At 31.5% G+C, this 12,196-nt stretch overlaps 3 protein-coding genes across 4 annotated transcripts; 1 reads left to right on the plus strand and 2 right to left on the minus strand.

Annotated features, from left to right (window-relative positions):
* Positions 1-2,922: 2,922 nt before the first annotated feature.
* On the minus strand, positions 2,923-4,863 carry LOC124837391 (small ribosomal subunit protein eS25-like). The gene is made up of 4 exons (XM_047312735.2): positions 4,710-4,863; positions 4,553-4,627; positions 4,297-4,431; positions 2,923-3,189 (listed from the first exon to the last, which is right to left on the minus strand). The coding sequence occupies exons 1-4, from the start codon at positions 4,710-4,712 to the stop codon at positions 3,076-3,078; spliced, it is 327 nt and encodes a 108-aa protein (XP_047168691.1). The 5' UTR covers positions 4,713-4,863; the 3' UTR covers positions 2,923-3,075.
* Positions 4,864-7,525: 2,662 nt separating this feature from the next.
* On the plus strand, positions 7,526-8,689 carry LOC124837382 (uncharacterized). The gene has a single exon (XM_047312722.2). The coding sequence runs from the start codon at positions 7,825-7,827 to the stop codon at positions 8,494-8,496; it is 672 nt and encodes a 223-aa protein (XP_047168678.1). The 5' UTR covers positions 7,526-7,824; the 3' UTR covers positions 8,497-8,689.
* A 1,587-nt stretch (positions 8,690-10,276) lies between these two features.
* LOC124837389 (S-adenosyl-methionine 4-1-methyl-2-pyrrolidinyl-3-oxobutanic acid methyltransferase-like) lies at positions 10,277-12,047 on the minus strand. Of its 2 annotated transcripts, none has more exons than XM_047312732.2 (4): positions 11,853-12,047; positions 11,342-11,749; positions 11,007-11,246; positions 10,277-10,918 (listed from the first exon to the last, which is right to left on the minus strand). In XM_047312732.2, exons 1-4 carry the CDS (start codon positions 11,925-11,927, stop codon positions 10,553-10,555), a joined length of 1,089 nt encoding a protein of 362 aa, XP_047168688.1. In that variant the 5' UTR covers positions 11,928-12,047; the 3' UTR covers positions 10,277-10,552. The 2 variants fall into 2 exon arrangements, with proteins under 2 accessions (XP_047168688.1, XP_047168689.1); XM_047312733.2 differs by having other exon boundaries at positions 11,342-11,759; positions 11,853-12,045.
* Between the last annotated feature and the right edge of the window lie 149 nt (positions 12,048-12,196).

The raw sequence follows: 12,196 nt of genomic DNA on the forward strand, positions 1-12,196 counted from the left end.
GTTCTATAATCCCACTTGGATTTTTGTCCATGGTTTCTTTTGGTACACTGTTTCTTTATCAGAAGTTGCACGAGGACATTGACATTATCATGGAAATACAATTAAACTTTTGTCTTCTGTGAAGAATTATTTTATCCATGTTGAGGTATGCACGTGTAGACTATTTGAACTGGTAAAAGGAAAGCTCCATACCTCTTGGTAATCAGCTTGAATTAGTACTAATAAGTATACAATCATTTGTCATTCCATCACTTCAATTTTGTCACTTTGTACTCTGGTGTGACGGTGGTTGACTTGAAAGTTTCATTGCTTTTTGGCTTCATTCATTTAAAAGGAAGTCTCTATAACAGCAGATATGACATGACAGAAATGAAGTTCCTTGTCTTCTGTTTACTGAGATGAGTATGACCATTGAAGCTGCATTGTCAGTTTAACTGAAATAACAATTTTTTTTTTTAATTTATCTGCATAAATTATGGGTTGTGAAAATGAAAGTGATGGATTTTATGAACAAGATAGGCTCCATTCCATATCCTGATATAGATAGTGTTATTGCTGAAATATAATCTTAGTATAAACTGATGGTTGTGACGGTGTTAGTGTATTATAGACCTTGCTTTGCTGTCAGCATAAAATAGACAGATATGATAAGGATGTGGATGTTGATTTGATTTGTCTCATGATAATAGGAAGAAACCTTCACATCGTTCATTGAATTGAAGTTGTGATATTTGAGCCCACGAATGATAATGGAGAGCAGTTGATCAATCACAAAGCCACCAACCGAAGGGCAGAGGCAATTGTGATATCAGCCACGTGATGTTGTTCCAATGATTGTCCATAAAACATGAAGCCTAGAAACACCAAGATTTGAATTAGATCATGACACTTAAATTCAGATAAGAACATTTAACTTTGCCTATTTTCAAAATGTATCAGAATATTTTTAGAGCAAGACATTAACGAGTCAAATTTATTCATACTTCTTCTCTTCAAATTCTTCTGTTATTCTGTAATTTATTTTGAATCTGAACTTGGAAATAACACCAAAGATAGAAGAGAGATAAGGCTGGCATACATTGCAGATACTTGTGAGGGAAAGAAGAGAAAAATAAGGATTTGAACTTAAGGGAGTCTGCCAAATTAGTATTTCAAAGAATTGATTTACATAAAAGTCCTGTTATGTTCAATTGATACTGTTAAATTATATCAGTAAATTTTGTGATACTTAATTAAGACAATCAAGATTACAGAAAAGTATTGTGATAAAGAAAAGCTTGTTGGTTTATTAAAAAGATAAAACTTAAAGAGTATGGATTTTATATGACTTTTAGTGTAAGGTATAAATATTACACCGAATGGTCTTTCCAAAACTTTTTTGTGTTTTCTCTCATCATACACAGTTTCTTCTCTGCAGAAAATAACTTTGTTTTTTTATGTTGGTAATCCAAGTGAGTTTAAATTTTAAATTCGTTAAAAATGATAAAATTGAACATCGTATCAAAAATAAAGTTCATAAACTCGTTGTCTTTTTAAAATTTTAAATTAAAAGTAATGTGAATTGAACTTAAGTCATATTTATGTAATTTCTCCGTAATGAAATCTTCTTCTAAAAAAATAGAAACACTTCGGTGGTATCATGGACTGGTTCATCTTAAGTACTAGCTTATACCATTATAATAAAAATATAATCAACAACAACCGTATAAATAAATGTTACGAAAGAAGATGTACTAATGTAGAAGGTCTTTTATGCGTTATGGATTAGGCCGAGTTACATTTACTTAATCTCTTCGTCATGAATTTTCCTTTGGAAAGAAAAAAAATAACCTTCCTCACCAATGCTCAAATCTTTGTTTACAATTTTCTCAAACGTATTATGTGAACTCAGGAGCACAGAAAAAATAATAACAATGCATTGATTTTAATTTTCTTTTACTAAACCTTATCATTGTTTTATTGTTATTTATTATCAACTTCGTCAATTTTGAATATTTCCTAGGGGTCTTTCAAATCTTACAAATTTGTTAAGTTTTTTCAATTCTTTTAGCTTTTTTAGGTATAAATTTATTTAAATATAAATTACAAAAACTTAACCAAAAATATTTCTATAAAAATATCGTAAGTTGTAACTTTTATGTAGTTTTTTAAAATCCAATACATCCTCCCACATAACTAGTATTGGTGCCAAAAGGTTTTATTAGTTTCATTCATCACAAGTAAGCGACACCCGTGTCTGCATCATCGTCAGGTGGGGTTAAATGAATTTGATGGTCAAAGGAAAACTATATTTCTGATAATTTGCCTATGATGTTAGCCAATGCATAACTCCAAATTTTCCATATGATCGTGGAAACTCTTAACAGATATAAAAGCATAAGGCTTGTGACAAAGGAGAGATAGAAAAACTCTGTCTGCCTCCAATGCGTTAATGTTTGATTGAGATAACTTGTTCCTTGTTGAATCAGAGAAACAACTTACAGTTTTTTTTTAAGTTAGAAATCTCTGTAAGGAGCTTCTTCACATTCTTCTTCGATGACACAGTTACTGCCCTCAATTTCGATTGATATTTCATGTAGCAGGATATGGAGATGAATGTTTACCACTACAGATAATCCCGGGTGACTCCAATCCATTATAGTAAATCACCATCCCACTATGTTAATATAGTTTACAAAATCAAATTTATCGACACGTGAAGAACCACAAGATCACCTATTATATTACCAACCTTTTTTATCAATAGCAAATACAAAAACAATATTACTAATCAAGTTAATTTATGACGATTATCCGAAGTGATTTCTATACTCTGACTCTCTTTTGAGATTTTGAAAATATAAACCGGCCCCTTTTAAGTAGAAATATTAGGAATTAACTAAAAAATACGACACAGAATAACATGCTAGCAATGCCCAACAATAAAACATGAAAGCGTTGTGAAATATATAATTATCAAGGATGTAAAAGGAAATAAACGATGAATAAAGAAACTGTCTGAAATGATTCAATCTAGCATAGGGTATGTCTCAAACTGGAAAACAAAATCAATTAAGCGGTGCATCAATACTACATCTAGGTGTTTGTAGCTCTAGTGTAAATCTGCTGACTTGCATGGGCAGACACCATCCTGATTGAACCTCTAGCCATCAATTCCCGTATAGCCTTCCTTGCAAGTGATCCATTAATCTGCAAGGTGCATACAAAATTATGAGAACCTTTTCTTCGCATAATACCTATAAATTGATGACATACATCGATAAAAACCAAGAAATACATACATGCATACATTGATGAAAAACAGATATATATATATATATATATATATATATATATATATATATATAGATAGATAGATAGATATAATATATAGATATATAGATATATATAATATATATATAATTACAAGTCATTGGTTAATATCTTGAGTCTTAGGGCACTTCTGCCGGTGAGAATGCACCACATTTCAATAAAAATGAGAAATTGCGACTGCAACTGTTATGAAAAACTAAAGATCCTAGACCATAGAGAACGAAAAATGCTATATTTGAAGCTGTATGACCAATTACACAATTATGTTCGTGAAGATGCACTAGAAAAGAGAAGTTGAGTTTCAGCTACTAGACAAAGCCTCAGACATCTATGTAATAGATATACCTCCTAACTAAATGACGAGTACCTAAAATTTACCAATTCATAGGTTTTTAAATTATTATTGAATTCAAACATAACATTAGACAACTTAATGTTTGAAATTAACAATAGCAGAGCAAAACGGTAGTTAACAAATCTAGAAAAATATTAAAAATACCACTGCAAGAAAACGTAGGCATACCCATCTTGCAGGAAGACTGTCAAACAGTTAACATAAAACAATTATCCAGAATTATTCCTCAAGAAACACATAAACACGAAATAACTAACAACAAATTCTAGGTTTAAAGCTTGAAACTCTATTCAATTGAAACGAAATATACAAAGAATCAAACTTGCAAAAATTGAAGTTGTATCTCCACCAATCAGTGGGAAAACCCAATTAAAAACACAGTAATACTAGACATGTATTGTAGACGATGCCCATCAGTCTAGGGATGCAGATCTCGTAGAAGATTACCAAAAAAGGAACAGTTGCAACTTAATCTAACTCTCACATTAAAATAGCTCCAGTCTTTCCCAATAAAACGACTACAAATACATAACATGCATCAAAATAATGAAAATGCCACGAATATAATGCTAATACCAATACCAGTAATCCTTTAACATAAATATATAAAATAGAAATTAAACAATTACCCTAAGACGATCAGAGAGAATGGCTGGAGTAATAAGCTTGTATTTTGGTGCCTCGGAGAGAAGCTTGTCATAGGTACCCTGATCAAACAGCACCATGTTATTCACCTTTTCCTTTTGCTTTCCCTTGCTCCACTTCTGTTGCAACAAAAATCTAACATTAATATCACGCACCCATCCATCACACTAATCTATAATTACCCAATGGGCAAACCAAAAGAATTGGAACAAAATTAGAACTTGAACAAGAAACAAGAACCTTCTTCTTCTGCTTGCCACCGCCAGACTTGGCGGGCTTTGATGAAGGTGGGGGAGCCTTGTCCTTCTTTGGAGCCTGCAAGTACCATCAAATCAGAAACACGAACATTAGATTGTACCAATAAAAACATAATGATGAAATTAGGAGAGAAACTTGCCATGGATTCCGATCACTGACGACAGGAGCTCTGAGATTGGAGACGGCAGCGAAGTGAGGCAATCTTAATCACAAACCTAACTAGGGTTTTTGTTTGTGAGGTGTGAGGAATAAAAGGAGCAAAATATTGAATACTACGTCGTTTTACTTGACTTGGGCCACTTTGGTAATGGGCTCTCTTACCCACTAAGTTTTGTATTATAACAATTCATTGTTTACACTCCTCAATTTAATAAGTACCCTTTATTTTCTTATATATTTTTGAATAATTTTTTTTTAATAAGTAAACAAACGTTTCTCTCCCAATGGCACCCTGTATATCCTCTTCCATAAACATTTTTTTTAACTTTATTTCTTCGTCATCTTTTTATTATTTTGGAAATGTTATTAATTCTTTCAATTCGGGTTCTATTTATATTGCACATTTTTGTTACTCTAAACACGTAGTTCACTCCTTTCATTCTTGAATGACTATTATTCACACTTCTTAAGAAATTTATACAATTTTGTTGGTTAAATTTAAGTTTGAATGTGTTTTTTCTTTACTTAACCATAACAAAAAAGTATAAATGGTCCATGTTAAAAAATATATTCTGTTATTTTTATTTTTTTAAAAAAAAAGAAAAAAAGTAATGTAGGCATGTTAGATCAGACATCAAAACTTGTGAAAAAGAAAAAATATATAATGACACAGTTAAATTCAAGATATTTTCCACAAAAGTTTTTCTTCACATTAAAAGAAATAATGCACAATATTATATCCATAGAAAACAGGACATATTGACAAATGGGCCTGTGTTCAGGTTATTTTTATCATTTCTATGGGACTAATGGGCCTAATATGTTAATATTTACTATGAATTTACTTTCTGCACCCCATAATTGTGTTGCATACTTTTCAAAATTTAAAAATAACTCATTTATCTTCAGTGACTTTCAGATTATATGTTCCTGAACAAGCAGCTTTCGAAAATTTACATTATTTGGTCTAGACCGAATCACCAGCCGAGTGGACATAGGCCAGCAATAAAGCTGAGTCATACTAAATTAAAGACTAAAGTTGAGTTATATCAAACTCTATCTTTTTTTTCTGCCATTAGTAAAAATTAAAAACTAAATTATAATTAATGTAAAATATTGGATTATTTTATGATTTAAAATATTTTAAAAACTAGTACAATTATAAAATATATTTATTAATTAATAAAAATATTGAAATTGTTTCAGCTTATAAGGTGGAGGGTAATGTCTAAGTTTCTCAAGTTTAGGTTAAGTTTTTTCTTTACTCTTTTGTTTATCGTTCGATCGAGTTAAATGTTGTCTGTATAAAGTATTTCAATGTTAAAGTCAGTGTTTATTCGAATGTTTTAGTAAAAATGTACAGTAAAAGTAACCAATTACTTAAATATGAAACATGTGTTTATAGATTTTGGAATAAACTTCTGATTAATGCTAATTTAAATGTAATTATTCTTAGTGTTAATTTTGTTTATAGTTCAATCGACCGATTCATCTATCGTTTTATATAAAATCGAAAGAGTTGTTGATCGTGACTATACAATAATAAAGTAAAATCTTAATCCACTTTGAAAATAGAATTTGTGATTAAAGTTTTTTCAACCTACTTGTTTGGTACATCAATAAAAGAATGGTTTATTAGTGCTCAGTGCTTAACAAAGCACGTTTAAATTGGGGGAGCTAAAATGAGAGTAAAGTTGAAATGAAAATATTTAAGTGATATTCCATTGGAAGACGAAAGGCTGATCTTGGTCCTTCATTATTGAGGGGACCCTTTCAGAAGAAATGGGGACCAAGGCACTCCAAGTGAAGGCCTTTTCATTTCAGAGAAATAAGAAACAAAGCAAAGCAAAAGTGCAAGTGAAGGCCTTTTTCTTAACGACTAAGAAATGCCTCACTTTTAATTAGTGTTTTGTTTTCTTTGTTAAGTCCAACTGTCATTGTCTTCTATTAGGTACTGCTACCTTACTATCACTTTTTTTAACGTTTTCTTAAAGTATATTAACCAAAGTTTTCTTTTAACAAAATCATTTAATATATAATCTTATGATTTAATATCAGACAATATTAAATTTTGTGTTCTTCATCTAACACAAATTTGTATAACTTTGTTTTCTTTTAAATAAAATATAATTTTATGATTTCTTACACCAGAGTTTGAAGATGAGTCAGATATTTGTAAGCCTTAACGAGACTTCCAACATGTTTCGTTTATGTTTTTCCAATAATATTCTATCTTATCCCTTTCCAGTTCTAAATTAACGAATTCGATATACATTTCAATTATTTTCGACCAATTATTGTTCTATCTTCGAACATTATTATCATTTCCTTGTATTTTCTTTTTCCTAGAAAAAAAATATCGTGTCATAATTTTTCAATCAATCCATCACAAATTTTTATTTAATTTTCAAAAGTGCATCTTAATTTCGCTTTATTTCTACAGCCATATCCACAATACCGACACTGTTTTCTCGTAAAAGTTTCTTAAGGGAGTCTTTTGCAGCACCAAGTTTGAATGCTTTTATTAAATGCAATGCAAGAATAATTTATTGAAAGGAGAGAAGCACCGTAGAAAGACCATACTCTTCTCTTTCGGGACTAAACTGCAACTCATATTTTCTCAACTAATCATCAACTAATCAATGGTTAGTGGTTAGTATATATGCCACTAATCTAGCTTAATGCACAGAGAAAAAGTAGAAAAAAGAAGAAGCAGAAAATGGAATGACAGATAAAGGTGAAAGCAATAACAACATATTCGGTCTATTTTCTTTTATTTTATTGAACAACTTTTTTGTTTTCTTTTTAAAACTTTTATTTTTCCACCCACTTAGATTGGATTCTATAAATCAGACTGAGTGCACCCATTTAAAAAAAATAAACAAAGAAAAGCCAAACCAGTTTTGAGTTATCACACAAGTCCCAAGCAGATGCAATACACCAAATTCAGTAAAAAATTGAGTTCTTTCAATCTGTTTCCATGCATCCAATTCTAGAAACCGTCGGTGTATCCATCAATATCCAGTGTCAGATGCATTCTCCTGACAAATTATCGGTCCCTTTTGATTGACCGAATCAATCGTTTGATCAACCAAATGGAGTCCTCCACCAAGCATTTCCAGAAGCTCCAAACAAACAAAACCGCAAAACCTCGGAAACATAATCGTTACCTCCGAAAGATCGCGAACGTGTTGCGTTACGCCGAGATGTGCGTTGTTCTGGTCTTGGTTTCGAGGCTCTCCATCAACCTACCATCCACTCTCAGAAACTCGACCGAGTATTTCCGCAACTTCATGGGTAGTCCTCGTTTTGTGTTTTTCCTCGGAAACGTCATAATCATAACGTTGTTCGCCCAATCGGGTCACTTTTCAAATCAGGCTTCGGATAAACCATCCCCAGAACCCGATCTGTATCTCGAGTTTCTCCAAAACAGCACCGTCAAACCGAAACTGATCGTTCACAGCAACACTCGTAAAACAAAGGTTAGCGTCAGAGTGGAAGATGGTACAAAGGGTCGACAAATTGATCCCACCAAAACAGAGACAAGTTTGGAGACGGTGAGTAAGGATTACAGAAGATGTCAATCGGACATCGTGGAGCGCGTGGTGGAGAATGAGAAACCCCCGCGCGTGTTGCAGAGGTGTGAGACTGAGAAAGTGATTCGCAACGTTGATTCGTACCCTGAAGATGGGATGAGCAACGACGACTTTCGTCGGAAGATTGAGGCTTTCATTGCTCGGCAACAGAGGCTACGAAAGCAAGAATAAAAGTGTTCATTTGGTTAAGAAAAAAGTTTGTATATTGGTTCTACTATTGGGTGAAAAGTGAAACTATACATTAATAAACAAACTAAATATGTGATGTGTAGATAACATGTATGTAGAGCTTAAAGGAAACTCAGTAAATTACTGTTTTCATCTTAAAATATATTTCATCCAAGTGATCAAGTTCCAGAATTTACCTCACGAGTCAAAAGGAAATAAACTCTTAAATTGATAATTTATAAAATTATATAATTTTAAATAAATAAAATTTATAGTTATATCATTCATAAAAATAAATATTCTAACATATTATCATTAGTTTTGATACATTTAATTAAATATATAATTTTTAAGTTGATTTTATATGTTAACTCGAGAAATTGATAATTATATATCCATTTATTTAACTTTTTCTTTCAAATTTTCCGATTTCTAATTCAATTTTGTTTCAGTCATATAATCGAGGTCGCCGTGTTACTGGATTGCCGTAATTTTGAAAGTCTAAAAGTTTGTTTTCATCTTACCATTTGTTTTAGTTGTATGTTCGATCAAACTTTAAAAGTTTTTTACAGAAGACATTTTCATATCAAAGTTAATAAAGGTTTAACATTTCTAATAATTAATATTTATTAAATATTATCTTCTATTAATCTTCTTCGTATTTATATTTATAAATTTTAGGATGAATTATTTATATGAGTTAAGCAATATTAGATATAATTATTTTATAAAATGGATACATAAATTACAACCGTTTTATTCAATTATGTTTTAATTTATTTGAAAGCTTTGGTTTTATAAGGCAGACTCTTTTATCCTGCACCTTCAATCACTTAAAATTTTAAAACTGTTTTTAACAATTCAAAAAATCATATATATTATTTTGTGTGCTTCGTTGCATTTCAAAATCTAATGAAGGATTTTTTATTTTTTATTGAATTTTTAAATCTGATAAATTTTTTGAAAAATCTTTTCAAAAATTTCGAAATCTGATAAAGCAAATACAGATTTTAGACTATTTTTAAATCTCATATTTAAAACTATTTTCAAAAATTAGAAATACAGATTATCGGAGGTGAAAGCGCTGTGGCATTAATATGAAATTTAGAAAACTGAAAAAGCAAATCCATGATACAAACTGAAGGTGCCACCATGTATTGTCTGCCACTGGCTATAGATTTTTATTTTTCATTTCTCTTCTCTTATGCTTTTGCTTTTAATTATTCATTGACAAATGTAGCAAGTAGGAGCCACTTGATTTATGCTTTATTTTTCGTGTTAAAATCCCACTTTTAATTCCTCCTTTATGTCTCTGCTTAACTATAAACTAGGATCGGTTGTTTTTCTATATTAGTCTATTAAATTTTAAAAAATAGTTTAGTTATTTTATCATCATATTTATAAAATATTTAATACTTTATATTTTATGTATCATCATTATTTTAATTTTATAAATAATATATTTCAATTAATGATATATAATATTAAATAATTGTGGTAAAAATTAAAAATTAATATTTACCTTTTTGTATTGTATTAAAAAAAAATTTAAATTTTGAATACTATTTTTAAAGTATCTGAAGAGATAGTTATATTATAATTGTTTTATAAATTTTTAATTAGATTTTATATTTTAATACTTTTTTAATATATTATTATGCTTTGTTTTTATGATAATATTATAATATATTGATATTTTGATATGGTTATATGTTATATGTTTTAGACTAATATACATAAACCGATAATCGTCATTGCATAGAATAGGTAACACGAAAAAATCTACTTAGTAATCTATTACAAACACTATGATCATTAATGTCATTGCAAATTGATAGTCATCTTACATCCTACTGATTTCAGTATAACGTAATCAATTACATTGCGATGAAGTTGTGGGGGGCATGATAACTTCAACTTTCAGATGACACAGGAAAATTCATATTATACGTGGACTCCCTGCAACGTAAACTATATATAAACTTGATAAACGAGATAGAAGGTGAACGTAAACATGTCAGGTGAATTTTGGATACTAAGCTTAAATTACGTTGCTCATTCACTTTTTTGTCATGAAGATGACCAGATAAGTATACTCTAATTTTTGTTCCTCCAACAGTTTGGCAACCTTCTTTCCGAATCTAAGGAATAATTCATCGATTATACCTTCTCCAAACCGTGAAGTCAGAAAAGGTTCGGTAGTAGCTCTCACGTATTTGGCTATGAAATTGGCTCTGACATTTACATCCAAAGCCATATCACTGTTACCATTTTCTTTCAAGCCCTCATCCCATCTCGACTTGAATGTCTCCAACTTTTCAAGAGTAAAACGCCCTTCTGCATCAATCAATTGCTTAACTTCATCAGCAGTAGGACCATATCTTGGCATATTAACGGACTCCAACTTTGCCTCTTCAATCAAACTCTGCATTGCATAGTATGAACAGTCCGTAAACTTATGATTTTATAAGAAAAAAAAAATCAAACCACAGGTTGTAGGTTGTAGGTTGTACCTCCAAAACCATGTCATTGAGAACCAAACCAATCAACCCCCAAGGAGTGATTATGTCGGAAGTTTCATCTCTGCCAACAAATGTTAGAACCATACCACCACCATGCACTAGTTCCTCCGCTCGTGATTTTAGAAACAGATTGAAATCTTCACTGAACTGATCAAGGTAAGCTTGGTACACTGTGCATGGGCTCGTGTTGGTGAAGTAAATGTTTTCCTTGTTAATCAATCCTTTCGGAGCCTGTTGCCAAATGAAACATTGTAAAACAAATACTAAAAGTCTGTGTATGTGAATGAATTATTTGTTCGTATTAATAATTGAAGATGATAAATAACCTGAGAGAGCCAATGGAGACTGGTGGAAGAGTGAAAAAAGTGCATGGAGTTGGTCGGGAAGAGTCTCCCATAAAAGCTTCCGGGTGTTGCATTGACGAAACATGCACCAAATCCCTCTCCCATTTCTTCTCGTAGCCTCTCGTAGAAGCAAGGTAGGGCCTCAAAGATGTTGTTGAAATCGTTTTGAAATTGATCGTTCAGGTAAATTTGGAATGTGATGGGTGGCTCACGGTTATAGCTGCGACTTATGTTATGAACAACATCGATAACATCATACGCCGCCTGAAGTGCATTTGGTCCCGAAGAACAGCCCAGATCAGCCACTCTGAAACAGCTCGGGACAGAGTTGCAGTACAGGGACTTCATACTTTCTTCCAGGATGGGTTTCACTTTTGATATCATCTTACTCTGCACGAAACTAATGAAATTAAAAAAAAAAAAAACGTAATTCTTAAGGAACGACGATGATAGTAATGTGTGGGCAAAATATATAGTTAGATAGTATGGGTACTTGAAAGGAGGAATTGTTTGCATAGCTTGCTTCTCCAGCTCCACCATTAGCGAAAATAAATTGAACTGTTTCCATTGCTACGCAGGGTGGCAGGGAGAAGATGAAAGCGTGGGTGAGTAATGATTTCGTGCGACAGTGATGAACTTGGTTCCTGGATCGCCTTTTAAACAACCGGAGGCTTTCAAGTGCAACGTTACAGTCCAAAAGTTCTTACGTCAGCACATACGTAAGAAAAAATATCCACATTCGCATACCATAGCTTACTTCTCTCAATTTCACAAACATGTCTTTCAATCACAAATTGACCTTCTCAAACAGTGAAATATGCATTGTAATATAATTTT

Source organism: Vigna umbellata, chromosome 2, assembly GCF_029865625.1.
Source record: "Vigna umbellata cultivar VRB3 chromosome 2, Vumbellata_1.0, whole genome shotgun sequence".
Classification (NCBI taxonomy): Eukaryota; Viridiplantae; Streptophyta; class Magnoliopsida; order Fabales; family Fabaceae; genus Vigna; species Vigna umbellata.